The following is a 15,663-nucleotide window of genomic DNA, read 5'->3' as shown; positions in this document are numbered from 1 at the left end:
TGGCCGCGCGACACAACTGTTCTGCTGAGGCTCCCTGATGAGCCGCCCAAGAGGCTGCTACCGAACGCGTGGAGTGGGCTCTGACAGAGGATGGAACTGGCTTATTAGAAGATACATAAGTCTGTTTTATAGTTAGCCGCAACCATCGAGCCAATGTCTGCTTCGTTGCCGGCCAACCTCTCTTGTTTGCATCATAGAGCACGAACAGGGCCTCTGTCTTGCGTAAGGATTGAGTCCTATTAACGTAAACTTTTAAAGCTCTTGTAACATCCAAAGAGCGCAACTCTGGGGAGTCCTCCAACTGGGAGAAGGCAGGGACAACAATATCCTGGTTTATGTGAAAACTGGAAATAACTTTGGGCAGGAACTCCTTTTTAGTTCTTAAGACTGCCCTGTCCGGGTGGAACACCAGATACGGAGATGCACTGGATAATGCTGACAGGTCGGAAACTCTTCTGGCTGAAGAAATAGCCAGTAGGAACACCGTTTTCCATGTTAGCCACCTGAGCTCTGCAGATTCTAGGGGCTCAAACGGTGGTTTTTGCAGTGCTGAGAGTACCACTGTGAGGTCCCAAGGCTGGATTGGGGGCACAAAGGGAGGTTGTATGTGAAGGACGCCTTGTAAAAAGGTCTGTATAGCCATCCTCTTTGCTAATTTCCGCTGAAACAAAATAGAGAGAGCGGAAACCTGGACCTTTAAGGAGGACAACCTAAGGCCCAAATCCAGGCCCGCCTGCAAGAAGGCCAGGATCCTGGAAAGACGAAACTCCCTAGGCGGAAGTTTTTTCTTTGCACACCAGGCGAAAAAGGCATTCCAGATTCTATAGTAGATCCGGGAAGAAGCCGGTTTCCTTGCTGCTATCATGGTTTTTATGACCGGTAAAGAAAAACCTTTCTCTCTTAAAACTTCCGTTTCAAGAGCCACGCCGTCAAAGCTAGCCTGCCTAGATTCGGATGAAGGCATGGTCCTTGTACTAGCAAGTCCGGACGAGCTGGCAGCCTCCAAGGTGGCTGCAGAGACATCTCCCGAAGGTCCGAGTACCAGGCTCTGCGGGGCCAGTCTGGGGCTAGAAGGATTGCTGTGGTCCCTTCTTGTTTGAGGCGCCTGAGGACTCTTGGAAGCAGTGCTACTGGGGGAAAGATGTAGACCAGGGAGAATGGCCATGGAGCCGACAGGGCGTCTACCAGATATGCCTGTGGGTCCCTTGAGCGAGCCCCGTAGCGGGGTAACTTTTTGTTGACGCTTGAGGCCATTAGGTCTATTTGCGGGAGACCCCATTTGTTGACTAGTTCCTGGAACACGTCCTCGTGGAGCCCCCATTCGCCTGACTGTACCTCCTGGCGGCTCAGAAAGTCGGCCTCCCAGTTCTGAACCCCTGGGATGTGTACCGCTGACAAAGCTAACAGGTGATGTTCTGCCCACTGCAGAATGGATGTTACCTCCCTCATGGCAGCTAGGCTCCTGGTCCCCCCCTGGCGGTTGACGTATGCCACCGCAGTGGCATTGTCCGATTGTATTTTCACCGGTTTGGAGTGAATCAGAGGGCCTGCCGACTTGAGGGCTAGCAGGATGGCTCTTAGCTCCAGTATGTTTATTGGGAGCAGCGCCTCCTCCCTTGACCAACGGCCTTGGAAGGAGTGTTCTGCCAGAACAGCTCCCCACCCTCGGAGGCTGGCGTCCGTCGTTAACATCACCCACTGAGGAATGATAAACTGGCGCCCTTTTTGAAGGTTTAGAGGACTGAGCCACCATGTGAGCGACAGGCGTGTCTGCCTGGACAGGACAAAGGTCTGTGACTTTAGGCCTGGTTGGGAACGGTTCCAGTGACGCAGCATTTCCCTCTGCAGTGGCCTGGAATGGAACTGCGCAAATTCCGCCATGTCGTAACAAGAGACCATCTTGCCTAGGACTTTCATGCACAAGTGCACCGAGACTCTGTGCTGCTTCAGGAAGAGCTTGATGAGGTCTCTGAGAAGTATCCACTTGTCCTCCGGCAGGTAAACCCTGAGGGTTTTGGTGTCTATCACGGCTCCGAGATGCACCATCCGCTGTGATGGGGTTGTTGAGGACTTTTTCCAATTTATGAGCCAGCCGTGGGTCTGCAGGAGGGAAACCGTTAGCTCCAGATGCCCCTGGAGTGTCTGTGCGGATTGAGCTAGTATCAAGAGGTCGTCCAGATATGGTAGTAGACGAACGCCCTGGGCCCTCAGGGCCGCTGCCATGGTGGCCATAATCTTTGTAAAGATTCGTGGCGCGGTTGACAGCCCGAAGGGGAGGGCTATAAACTGGTAGTGGTTGCTCTTGACCGCAAACCTGAGGTAGCACTGGCTGTCCGTCCGAATTGGCACATGGAGGTAGGCATCCTGGATGTCCAGGGATGCCATGAAGTCCCCCGGCTCCAGAGCTTGCAGGATAGACCTGAGGGACTCCATCCTGAACTTGGGAATGCAGAGGTGTTTGTTCAGGCCTTTCAAGTTGAGGATGGGCCGGAATGACCCGTCCGGCTTTGTCACCAGGAACAGGCTTGAGTAGAAACCTGCTCCTCGCTGAGAAAGCGGGACAGGCACTATGACCCCTGCTGCCAGCAGGGAGTGAATGGAGCTGGCCAGAGCAGCCGCTCTGTCCTTCTCCCGGGGCATGCTTGTTGTGAAAAACCGAGATGGCGGACGCCCCTGAAAGGAGAGGGAGTAACCCTGGGTCACTATGGTGTTTACCCACCTGTCGGTGGTAGTGGCCTGCCAAACCCCGGCAAATGACAACAGGCGACCGCCCACCTGATGTGGTTGGTGGGCCGCCTGATCCTCATGCTGAGGGCTTGTCGGCCTGTTTTGGGGCCTGACGGCGACCCGCCCAGGACTGTTTGGTCTTGGGAGCGGATGGACGCCTTGCGGCGGGCTGCGCCCTTGATGAAGGCTGACCCCTGGGTCTCCCCTGTGGACGGAAGGTCCGAAAGGACTGAGATCTAGGCCTAGCTGGTGCCGAAGGCAGAAAGGCTGTCTTGGACGTTGCAATGGTGGCTACAATCTTATCCAGCTCAGAGCCGAACAGTACCTCCCCTGAAAATGGAAGGGCCTCTAATGCCTTTTTGGAATCAGAATCTGCGTTCCAAGTGCGCAGCCACAGTGCACGTCGGGCAGCAATTGAAGAGGCAGAAATTTTTGAGGAGAGGGCCGCTGCATCTATCGCTGCCTCTTCCAGGTATGTGGCCCCTTCCCTAATGAGGTCCACCGTTGATAACAATTCAGAGCGACGTGTACCTGAGGATATCTGCTCCTGTAGGGAGTCAGCCCAAGCTGCAATCGCCTTTGCCACCCAGGCTGAAGCCATAGCCGGTCTTGCTGACACGCCAGCATTGGAAAACACAGACTTTAGGCAGTGCTCAATCTTCCTATCAGTAGGATCTTTGAGAGAGGCCACTGTAGGAATGGGAAGGGTAGTAGCCTTAACCAGGCGGGCCACGTGAGCATCAACCTGTGGAGGCTCCTCCCATTTCTTACGGTCCGCTGGCGCGAACGGAAAGAAGGAAATCAGGCGTTTGGACACTAAAAACTTTTTGTTAGGGTGTTGCCACGCTTCAGATAAAACCTCATTTAAGTCTGAATTTGAGGGAAAAAGAGCCAACTCCTTCTTTTTCTTTTTAAAAAGAAGTGTGTCAGGTGTTGTGGCCTGGGTGTCCTGAATATTGAGAGACATCCTAACAGCCTTAACTAAGGAGTCTACTCTGGACTGGGTCATCCTTTCCTCCTTGTCAGGTTCATCTATGTCGACATCATCTATGTCAGGATCATCGTCTGTCGACCCCCACCTGGTCGTCCAAGTCATCCCCCGCATCTGATTGATTAGAAGCTAAAGGGGCCTGTGCTTTGCGTTTAGGTGGAGCCCTCAATGCAGACTGCAGAGAAGCAGACACTTGGACTAAATCCTGAACAGAGGAGGATAAACCCTGTACCCAGGATGGCTCTGATGCAGCAACAGCAGGCTGAGCTGGCAATGGCTGCGCAGCAGACTCTGTTTGCAGCTAACTGAGTTGCTAACTCCTTCATGGCTGCTGAGAGAGTGGAAGCCCAACTGGGTTCCCCATGTGTTGGGACTGAGGGGCCCCCCAGGGAGTCCTGTGCAGAACAGCGTTCACACAAACCAGCTTGCTCCTGTATGGAGGAATAATTCTCCTTACAGTTAGCGCATGTATAAGCATGCAGTTTAGGTGTATCCCTAGCTGGCTTTGCTTTGGGGTTTTTCTGTGACATGTTAACACAGACAGGCCCTGTGCGCACTGAGTAACAATAATACAGTGGACAGTAACACCCTCTGAAACTATAAAGGTATACAGATGGATGACAGTAGAAAAGACACTATACTCTCTGACTCTCAGCTAAATACTGAGGTACAGAGGGCTGCTGAAAAACCTGTTCCTGTAGCGTGTAGAGGAGCAGGGATTCTGGTGCACTTCTCCCACCGTGTAGTCCCGCGTAATGGCGTCTTCAGTACGCTGCTGGGGCGTGGGGAAGCTAAGCTCAGGCGGGAAAACAGCGTTATGCCGCTCTGAGCGTGGAGGCGGGGAGCTGTGGATCAAGGTCCCGCCTCCCCTGGAACCATCAGTGCCCTGCGCCATTAACAAAAATGGCGCTCCACAGTACGGCTCCCTGGTGGTCTAGTGGCCGCGCAGAAAGGACTGGGTGCCACTGCCAGGGTCACCCGGGCTGCACCCCGCCCGGTGACTCGACCGCTAGCGGTGCGCACTTAAAAGGTTTGCGCGTCACCTCACATGGAGGGCCTGCTTACCTGTGGTGGAGCGCGGCGTCCTCCGTGTCATGAGGAGAGCGGCGGGTCTGGCTATGGAAGTCAGCGCGCCGCTGCCAGCCACAGGGGAGCAGCGTAACGCTGTCTCCGTGTAAAAATAGAAAAAAAAAAAAAAAAAATGAAGATATCAGACAGGGCACGGAGCCCTGTCCCATGGTACCTGTGCCTTGAGGCACCAAGAAACAACTGAAGCCTGTAGGGGCGTGGAGGAGGAGGAGCCTGGGCTGCACTTGAAGAACTCTATTCTACTTGGTGCCTGTAGCTGAAGCTCCACCCACACCCCACTGTCCCAGTGACCACCATTGGCATGAATGAAAAAAAGTGTTTATGAAATTAACAAAAATGGTCACAAGTGTTAAAAAAAAAAAAAAAAAAACTTGGAAAAGCTTATGTTAAAGAGCTTTTCCAGGGGTGTTGTATAAGAGATCTACACTAATTAGATGCAGTAAACAGGTCAACATACATTAGGTTGACAGGGTCAAAAGATCAACATGGAAAAGCTGAACAGTAGTCAAGGCCGAAACCAAAAAGTGAACACATTTTAGGTTGTGTGTATTACTTGTGATCACAAATGACGGAACAGCGAAAATGATACAAAGTAATACCCTCACAGGCAAGGTGCCTCGTTCTACTATGGTTGTGGTCAGAACATATTATACTATTCCCAGTCATTTTTTGTTCTTGATTTACCATCCATTTGGAGTATAAAATAAAACACAACTTCTATCAAGTTTAAAATATACATGCTTCGATTTGATTTGGCTTCTAGAGGCCGAGATGAAATCGAACAGTGTTAACTGCCTTCAAAGCAGATTTGATCCCAAGGTCAAAAGTAGAAAGACTTGGCAGGCAAATCAATTTCTGCTTTGATCTGGAAGACTGTTCTATTTAGATTCTGCTTCTTGAAACATCGAATCGAAGGAGCCATCCAAAATGTCTTCATTTATTTCATTTTTGGAAATGCTTTAGAATCTTACCTTGATGAACCTTGGTGACCCTCTCAGCGCTGACCTTGTTTCCTTTGCCTTTAGACAAGCAGTAGTCCACCATATCCCCGAGCTCTAGTTTATCCACATCTCCAGAATACTCACTTTATGTGATAAATCAGAGGCAGAAAAATAAATACTGAAAGTCTCTATATATACTCATATGTGTAATATTTCAAAAATATTTAAATGTGGGAGTGCAGATGGAAAGTCAGATCAAGCTTATAATTAGAATCGAATAGAACTACCATAATAAAAATGTAATAATTACCTGTAGTGAAAAAATATTTCTTTATCATGGTTTGAAGTTTCAATGAATCCAAAATTATCTTTCAGGGTAGCTACATAACCATAGAACCTCTTGCTGTTAGAAATGCGGCCCATCACTTTCATGGAAACCGCACTCTGCTGGCCAGTCCTTTTGGCTTCACAAATGCTAAACTCCACCTGGACAAATAAAGTGTCAGCAGTGATTTCACAGCAGCGAGCTATTATCCCACATTTTAATGTTTTTTAAGCATTTTTTTTTTTTTTTAATAGAGATCACAACCCCATTAAGGATAAATATACAGACCAGAAAAGGTCCCATGGCACAAATAAGCGCGCACACACACTATTATTGGACTAAGGGGGGTATTCACAACGGGATTATGAACATTCCGACAATCCCGGGCAGTTTTAGTCTGATCCGACAGTCGGAATGTTACAACTGATGGAAAGTCCATTGATCAGCAAAAACCAGGCGTAAATTTGACAATCAGTGGCAGTTTCCAACAAGACAGATCAGACTTTAAAAAAGTTGGATCTGACACCGTCTGGAAATATTGGCACAGATTGAATTCCACTAACTACAGAACGCTTATGCGCTTAATACCAGAATGGTATTTCTTGCATAATAAAGTGAAGCTGCAGCCATTTCTAAGTCAGTATGGGTTGATATATCATTGGGAGTCTCACTAACCGACAGGGGTGCTCAGAGTTCACTTTCAAACTAATATAAAACTCACCTTATCTCCAACCTGGGGTGCAGGTGATCCCTCCAAATCTTTGAGATGATAGGACACTGTAAGCCTGATGCCACAATCTTCATAAGAGATGATTCCTTCTTCACCCTCCTAAAAATACAAGGAATTCAAAGTTCATTTAAAGAGATTTTCACTTGTAACCTTCAGGTAAATAATGTAAATACATAAAGCTCACTGCAGGTGAAAATGCACTAAAAATCAGCCAGCACTTAAACTATATATGGATTCCTACACCAGCATTACTTCCCCACTCCACAAAGAAATACTATAAGCCATTTACTGTTGGCAAGAGCTCGCCTATAAAACAGTGTCCTGCGACCATCTGTTTTAGTCACACCCACATCTTTCATTGCAATATCTCATAGCGGGGTATGCAATGTGGGATCACAGCTGTCGATACCCACCAACAACCGTGACCCAGGCACATTTGCGGTCAGATCGACCGCATAACGTCAGACGGGATTCAATGTCCCGCCTGCCGATGGGCGCAAAGGGGGCTGCGAAAACGGCCATGGATTGTTGATCTGCGGCCTGGATAACGACAATCCACGGACTTTAATCGGCAGAACGGGCCCACCAGCTTCTGAAGTCTGGCCCGTTCTGCCGTGATCCCGCATCAATGCGGTCATTGATGACAGCATTGAATAGGGAGCCGCCGCTATTTCCCACATCGGAACTAGCGGCGGCAGATTGCATACCCCCCAAAAAACTTGCAAGCTTCCGCACTGTAATTTAGGATATGGAAGATACTGTATAGAAGAAACTGGGAAGTGTGGAGCATAACAATGACATTTTGAAGGCCATCTGTATAAAAACTGGAACTGCGAAAAAGCACTGGCAATCAAATAGTTGGGGGAGGATACACTGCAGCAATGGAGTCGATTCTGGTAAGGGTATTCATGTTCTCCACAAAATTATAACACCTCCTCCACCAGATAGTCCCAGTATGATGGTCTAAAGGTTTTCCTATGTGCTTTATTAAACTAAGAATAGTGTAACGCATACAAAACAAAATGGCTGTAATATTTCCTAGTGCCCTATAGGCCCTGTACTACAGTAGGGCACTGAGAGATTACAGTGTGCTTTTTTTAAATAAATAAAAGCCATTGCTGGGCACTAGGCAGGGCACTGAGAAGGAAGCTTTTTTTTTTTTTTTGAAAAGCCATTGCTGGGCACTGCCCCTGCCCAGTGCCAGGCCAGCAATGGCTTTTATTTAAAAAAAAAACCGCTGTAATCTTTCCCGGTGCCCTGCCCATTGCCCAGCAATGGCTTTTATTTATAAACAAAAAAAAACAAAGCTGCAATTTTTAAAGGTTAAGCCACACCCTTCAAATGAGGCCACACCCCTTTTAGACCAAGCCCCCTAAAATTGACGCGCGCAAATTCAATACCTCCAATCTAGGACCACACATTAGCATATTTCTAGATTCGCCTATGGCTCTGTACTGTACATGTCTAGAAGACATCAAGACACCCATCCGGCAGAAATAAAGGAAAAAAAAAAAGTAATATACACTGAATGGCCAAACCATTAGGACCACCAGCCGATTATATGAAAACACTATTCCCCAGATAATACAGAAAGGATATCTGAAACTAAAGAAGTTGGCAAAGGTATGCAGAGAAGAATACAGTGCATCGCTTCTTAAATAATGGGTAAGCAACAAGCACTGATTAACCTAGAACATGGAAAGATGTGTGCTTGCAGCAGTGCCAGCAGTAGCAAGATGGCTCTACAAACTTAATGATAGGCACCAGGTACTAAAGTATACAAAGACTAGTCAATGAAAAACTAGGTCTGAACACAAGGAATGTTGTCAAACAGCTACTAGATACTCTAGCACATGGGTGGGGAACCTCAGGCCCGGGGGCAATATGTGGCCCCCGTAGCCGTTCTGAGTGGCCCCACCCCCCGCCTGGTGACTTTGCCGGGAGTCAAGTACAGGGGAATTCTCGCAAGAGGTCGGTAGTTCTCGCGAGATTCCTCTTTATTAACAGCAGCCGGAGACTGTCAGCCCTATTCAGTGACAGCCGCAGGAGCTTAGGATGGCTGCAGCAGGACAATTTGTACGAGAAATTTTTGCATATGGCCCCTGAAGGATTTTTTCCCCATACCAACGGTCCTTGGCACAAAAAAAGGTTCCCCACCCCTGCTCGAGCAGAACATAAAGTGGGCAGACTTGTTAAGTCAGTCAGTCACAGAAGGGAGCAAACCTGCATGAAATAATTTATAGTTAATTCCAGGATCAATTGAGATTGCCTCTATAAATAGTTAGTGCATGCTGCACTAGGTCGACAAGCATAAGGTCAACACCACTAGGGTGACAGGTCATTAGGTCGACACGGGCTAGGCCGGCAGTCAAAAGGTTGACATGGTGAAAAACCCCATGTCGACCTTTTCACTGTCAATCTAGCCCACGCTGACCTAATCTTGCGTCAACCTAATGACCAGTCAGCATATCGACCGAGTGGTGTCAACCAACTTATGGTTGACCAAATGATCCATACCCCAAAAAAAATTGCTTGGCATTCTCATTCAGTATCTGAGATTGTACACAAACTTTGTTTCATGTTTCGAAACCTTGTTTTATGCACAAATATATGTGCGTGTGTATTACATGTGTTTTATGTGCTTACACAACATTAATGCAAGATACCTCATTGAAATATAAAAAATATTCTGAGATACAGAATCTTATCCAAAATTCTTCTGGTCCCGAGTATTTTGGATAAGACTGCAAATATATGTTAAACATTGTAAAGTAGCATTTAGTACACACAGCTAGGCATGTAGCATGTCATTTTAACCAGCAGAAGCTGATTTTGCATACTATTTGTACCATTTCACTAATAAGACACAAATGGAAAAAGTTGCATGAGTAGAACGCAGAGGAGCTAAGCACTGAAGAGTCAGAAGGGCTGTTTAGCACCCAAGGAGGTGAGATGTGGACATATACAGTGGAAACTCATCTAGCAAAGGTGCGTTTAGCCACCTACCAAACCTCTTTAAGAGTCATACTTATCGAATAGTTAACATTTTAGCCAAGAGACCCAACCATAGTAAAAAAATAAATAAAGGATCTTAAAGCATGTAACAAAAATTATGTAAGCTGCCAGTTCTGAAATGCTATTACATCATATAGTCTAGTGATAAATTCTCCAAAGGTTTAAATATTTTATGTTGTACAACAGTCAAGAGTAAACTAATGAGGGATGTTCATACATCACGGCCTTAAATACCTTCTGCAATTTTGGCAGAGAAAAAGGCTTCTGAACATGTACATACTATGTAGTAGTCAATGCTCCCAATGCACCGTTTTTTTTTTGGGGGGGGGTGTCGAATCAGGCTGTTTTCACTCCTTGCGGTGAATCTTTTTCACTGAAAATCTAATTCACCCTATTCAATGTTCACTGTTCGCTGAAAGTAAACAGTGAATGCCAGCCAGTTCTCGCTACAATTCTCTGGTGTATTTCAATGGGGTTTTCACTGGGACTCGCCGAGAGTGTATTCAAGGATGGAGAACTGCGCTTTCAGCATGATTTACCGTATTGCATTCAACATCTTTTTAAGGTGAACTGGAATGTGCTCTTTTAAAGTAAAAAAGTTTGTTTTTTTTGGTGTAAAAAAAAACAAACAAACAAAAAATAACAGTACATTGTATTCTGTGAAGGGGCATGCTATTTTTATTCATGTGCTTGCAATATATATGTAATATATATTTGGCGGAATATGTCTTTATAAAGACAGAACTCTATACGAGTGACGTCTTTAAGTAGAACAGACTGTGTGGGTGACGTCCTCAGCTGGTCGTATGGATAACTTTATAAATGGACACCGCCCACTCCTAAAAAAATGTCTTGGGGTAACCAAGATACTCTGTCCCCAGTACCCAGTGGATAGTTCACCACATGTCAGTAAACGAATGGACGATACAGGGACTCCCGCAGCCATTGATATTACTAAAACTTGAGTAGTTAGTGTGCCTTGAGGACAGAAGAATGCCTACTGTATTTACACAAGTACAACCTGTACCTTTATAGAGCTAGAGCAAGGGTTCCAAACAGTCCTCAGGGCACACAGTCCATGTTTTAAGGATATCCACTGGAGACTACATTAGTACCTCAGTTACTAGGAATTCAATGTCTGGGCTTAAGCATGGAGAACACTAAGAGCTGGACTGTGTTCTTTGAAGAAAGCGTTTGGGAAAAGCCAAGCTAGTGTCAAACCTTCTGTAGAGAAGCTGCCTATAGCAATCCCCTTTGAGGTATCATTTATGTACATTCTACAAAATTATAGGTAGAATCAGATTTAGTGGCTATGGAGAACTTCTCGACTTGTTCTCTTTAGAAGGTTTAACACAGGGGGGTACTCCCCATATGCTCCCCCACCTATGGAACTACACATGCTAGCATGCTCTTTAGTGCCACAGCAGCCGAAAGACCACATGTTTAATACAGCCTTCACTATGTATAAAACTATTGTACACAGTGGGGAGAATAAAAGCTGCCTCTGTAGCATTAAAACTATTTAAGACCATGACTTTTCTTGCAGGTAGGGGCCACAAATATACCCTCCCTCTCTTTCAGGACCCAAGGAAACATAGCTATTGGAAGAAAATGGTGAATATGTTGCAAATTTCAGGAAACGTATCCCACAGAAACCTTATTACTGGATCTTAAAAAAAAAAAAAACACAGTACAGCGCTATACTTTTATTTTAAAGGAATTATAGAGGAGTACACTCTTTTTAGCTTACGGTTGAAACAGGCACTCAAAAAATTCAAAGACACTAAAAATCAGTGCAATGTTAGGCAAAGTCTTACAAATAGGTAAAAAAATTTATTCGCTAAAAAAAAAAAAAAAAAAAATTCACACCATGCAGACCTTACCTTCTCTTTTTTCTAAACAATTACCACACAAAAATAAATAAAAAGTTTGTGTAAATGTAATGAAACACACCATATTGCACAATTAAGGACGTATGAGGCACAAAAAACAAAAAAACACTGATTACTGCAGTAGTTGGAGATCAACACAGACAGGTCTTCTTTACCCACTACCACAGTATCAGCAGTATACCATTAGCCCCGGTGGTGTACTGCCCACCAAAAAGTGGGATTTTCTGCATTTATCTATCAGATTGTCTTGTGCAAAGGCCCCCTGTTTAAGCCATAAATACTTGAATTCAAAATAAGTTACAAGTCGCAGCTCTTAGGTGCAATTATCATGAATCTGGTTTCACCTGCCTGAGGCAGGCAAAAACAAACACCCGATAAGTTGCGGCAGCCGAGGATAATAATATACGGCACACTAATTTGCTGCAGCTGGTAGGATACCAAAATATGTTGCACATTAAACAAGCAGAAACGGTACTTGTGTATTATCATGGCGCCCGTCGCATCGCATACCACTAATTAAGGTATGCGATGGACCCGATTTGAGGCTTTTCCCGGGATGAGTGTACAATTTTATTATACTGGCATGCGATGCGACGCAATTTCAATGTTAAATGCCCACCCAGACCCGATTTTTAATTGTATCCCGACCCTGATGGGTAATGACAATGTTAAATGCCCCCATTGTTAACGGCACCCCACTATCAATGCTAATCCAAAGCGTGGGGAGCGCTTACCCCCACTATCCACGTCGGCGCTGAGTTGATTTTATATAGTGTGGTGAGCGCATTGAGCCCCGCGCATTACTTCACAAGTATTACGCGTGCGCTCGCCACGCTTCGGGCTCGGTGTCTCGCTGCGCTCGCCACACTATAGAAAATCAACTCCACGCCGACGTGGATAGTGGGGGTATGAAATGGTTGGAGGACGCGTCCCGCCGCCCCTCGCCGGCTCACTGCGCTCGCCACGTTTCGGGTTGGCGTTGATAGTGGGGTGGCGTTAACAATGGGGGGGGGGGGGGGGGCGCATTTGAACATAGTCATTACCCATCAGGGTGGTTGTACAATGTAAAATCGGGTCGGGGATTTAACATAGGAATCAGGCATCTGGGTGCCTGTACAATTAAAAATCGGGTATAATCGCGTCTCATCGCATGCGATGCGATTTTGTGGTTGTACAATGCCCTGCGATGGAAAATCGGGGGCACCGTGATAATACACAAGTACCGCAGAAACTATTATACCATTGAAATGTTTGGTACATAGCTGAAGCAATGTAGTGGTAATGGGACATTCATATATTCCTAGGCAAAGGCTTTATTAAGCATTTATATATTACACAATTGGGGCCAGCCACTAGCAAAAGGGGAAAAAAAACTATTCAGAAAAAAAAAAAGGAATTTGTGCAAGTACCAATATAAACTACTATGGGGTGCCAAAGCCAACCAGGGATCTTGAACGTGTGTTCATTTCGGAAATCTTTGGAAGGTTATTATGCCATTTGGAAAAAAGGTACAAGTGATCATGTTCCTGTGACTGAAACAAAATACTGGAGGCTCTGCATAACTACATAACACATTGGGCAAGCTTTCCAGTGTAAAACTAGAGGAAGAGACATTAAAGTTTACGCACTTACTAAACAGCCATAATGACCATTACCTTTTCTTTTCCTTTGTTCGGGCTGCTGGATTTAGCAGAGGCAGCTGTGGCTTCTTTTTCTATAATACCAACAAAACGATGATCTGACTGGGTATGAAATGAAACTGTTCCTTTTGGGAGCTTTTTAATTCTGATCGCATGATTTCTCTGAGCAGAGAGCATATCCTATAGTAAGAGAAAAGAAAACGGTTAGAAATAGGCAGTAAACATTCTTACAGCATTCTCCAAAACACACAGTCAACAACAAAATCCGGTCTACAACATTTTATCACAATTGGTTAGTGTTTTCTTATAACCTCTAGACCAAAACTAAGAAAAACATCAAGTCTCATGCAAGTGAAAATAATTAAAAATTTTAGGTCAAGAGTTCTACAAAAATAAAACACAAAAAAAACGTAAAAACCAGAGGGGAAACGAGCACACCCAACTGAGAGATTAATACATTTCTTTTCTGGGTGGGTAGGGAAAACGTAAAAGGTTATCTAAATGAACGGGAGAGGGACACTAGCATACTCCGTAGTAAGATCGTTTACTCACAGGGACAACAGTAAACTCAACTTCATCAGAAATGTGGAGCTGATTTCCATCCAGGACTTCACTGAAGTGAAAGAACATTCGGGCATCCCGATCAACACATTTTATAAAACCAAACCCATCCCTCATTGCTGCAATCACACCCTGTGAGAGGGAAACAGCAGTATGAATACAAAATGAGGCCACAGTTGCTCACATTCTAGACCTTTATACTGTGATCGGTCATATGGGCCATGAAAAAAAAAACCCGGGCAAGTAAACTGGCTAACAAGCAATAGTGGTGTATTTGAGGGAGGATTTTGGGTTCTTTAAAGCCATTGCTGAAAACTTTAGATTCAGGAGGGCATCAATACTGAACTCGTGTGAAATGCTACATCCCTTCGCATTTCACATCTAACAAGCAGTGCAAGCCACACATTATGATCAGCGTTAATCTTGCTTAAGGCTCTGAATGGAAGCTAAAAAAAATAAGTAAAAAAAATGCAACAACCAAATGACTAAAAATAAAGAGAAAAGAATGACAGCAAATGAATCTTCACTTTGACCTCAGGACCAAAAAAAAAAGTTTCTACCAAACAAGACAACAATCTAAAGAAAACCGCAACTTTTAGTCAAACCTTTCACTTGCATCACTTGTGACCATTCTGCACCAAACAAAAACAAATCTATTCAAATCCTATATCTTCCTGGCTCAATAGATGGACAGCCATTAACACAGTTCCGTCAAAACTGAATAAAAAAAAAACAACAACAACAGGATGTAGTCCAACACTAAATCGCTAATTAAATGATAGAAGCTGATCTTTGTGGTAGTTTTTAACCTTCGGTCATATAAAAGTGCAGAACCAATAGAGAAATAAAAGCACTTAAAGTAACTTAAAGCATGGACTACTTTCTTTACCTTGATTTGAAAACTTTGATAGGGTATACAATATTTCAGAAAAAAAAAAAAAAATCTGCCAAATTCTAATACAATGAGTCTAATTATATCCACCACTGTGACTGCAAGAGCTTATTTAATTATGTAAAAGTTGGATCAAGTGTAGTTATTCTCTATACACCAACCACTGATTTACAGTGGCACTGCAAAACCACTTGGTTGTGCTTCAATAAACAGATAACCATATAATTTACAAGTTTATTAGATCCACTTACCCAATAACTGAATGACTACAAATTATACGCCTTACCTCTGTTAGTTCGTCTTCAATACAAGTGACTGGTTAATACCCGAAACAGGTGATGTATCACAATGCAAGTCTACTAATTGCATAACCAAAAACATAAACACAAACTTAAAGTTAATACTAACCATTTCTCTAGACTCATCTGTAAACTCAAATGTGTCAGAGAGAACTTCAATATTTGTGGCACGTTCCAGTTTGTCCCGTCTATCTGTGGAAATGTTGAACCGCACATGATCTCCTTCCAAAAGGGTCACCTTGGATTTTGTATCTTTATCACCAAAAGGAAGCTCCTTAGGGATCACAAAGTCAACTTTTATACGCCCCGGTAAAGGGTCATTCTGTAATAAAAACACATTAAGTAAGAACAGTTCATTAAGTATCAAACTAATTATTTAAGGCTCCTTTCCCAGAGACTTAAATCGTTCATAGTGTTATAAATCCATATGGTGGCAAGGTAACTGAGAAATATGTTGAGACCATTGTTAACCCTTTGAGTGCCACATCTTAGATGTGCAAAACATCAGATCAATAGAAATGCCAGCGTCGCTCATGTATTATATATTGAAATACAAAGTTG

General features: G+C 44.6%; 1 protein-coding gene across 3 annotated transcripts in view; it reads right to left on the bottom strand.

Annotated features, from left to right (window-relative positions):
- Positions 1–15,663, bottom strand: part of CSDE1 (cold shock domain containing E1) — a 63,824-nt gene that overhangs the window by 10,167 nt on the left and 37,994 nt on the right. For 2 of the 3 annotated variants that reach the window (XM_083172743.1, XM_083172744.1), the window contains 6 exons: positions 15,212–15,424; positions 13,903–14,043; positions 13,366–13,530; positions 6,795–6,902; positions 6,059–6,234; positions 5,779–5,891 (listed from right to left, as the gene is read on the bottom strand). In XM_083172743.1, coding sequence (XP_083028869.1) covers positions 5,779–5,891; positions 6,059–6,234; positions 6,795–6,902; positions 13,366–13,530; positions 13,903–14,043; positions 15,212–15,424 — 916 coding nt within the window. The remainder of the gene's footprint in view (positions 1–5,778; positions 5,892–6,058; positions 6,235–6,794; positions 6,903–13,365; positions 13,531–13,902; positions 14,044–15,211; positions 15,425–15,663) is intronic. The other variant, XM_083172745.1, reaches the window with a different exon arrangement.

Source organism: Crinia signifera, chromosome 2 (assembly GCF_055691185.1).
Source record: "Crinia signifera chromosome 2, ASM5569118v1, whole genome shotgun sequence".
NCBI classification, from domain to species: Eukaryota; Metazoa; Chordata; class Amphibia; order Anura; family Myobatrachidae; genus Crinia; species Crinia signifera.
This window is presented reverse-complemented; position numbering and strand designations above follow the sequence as displayed.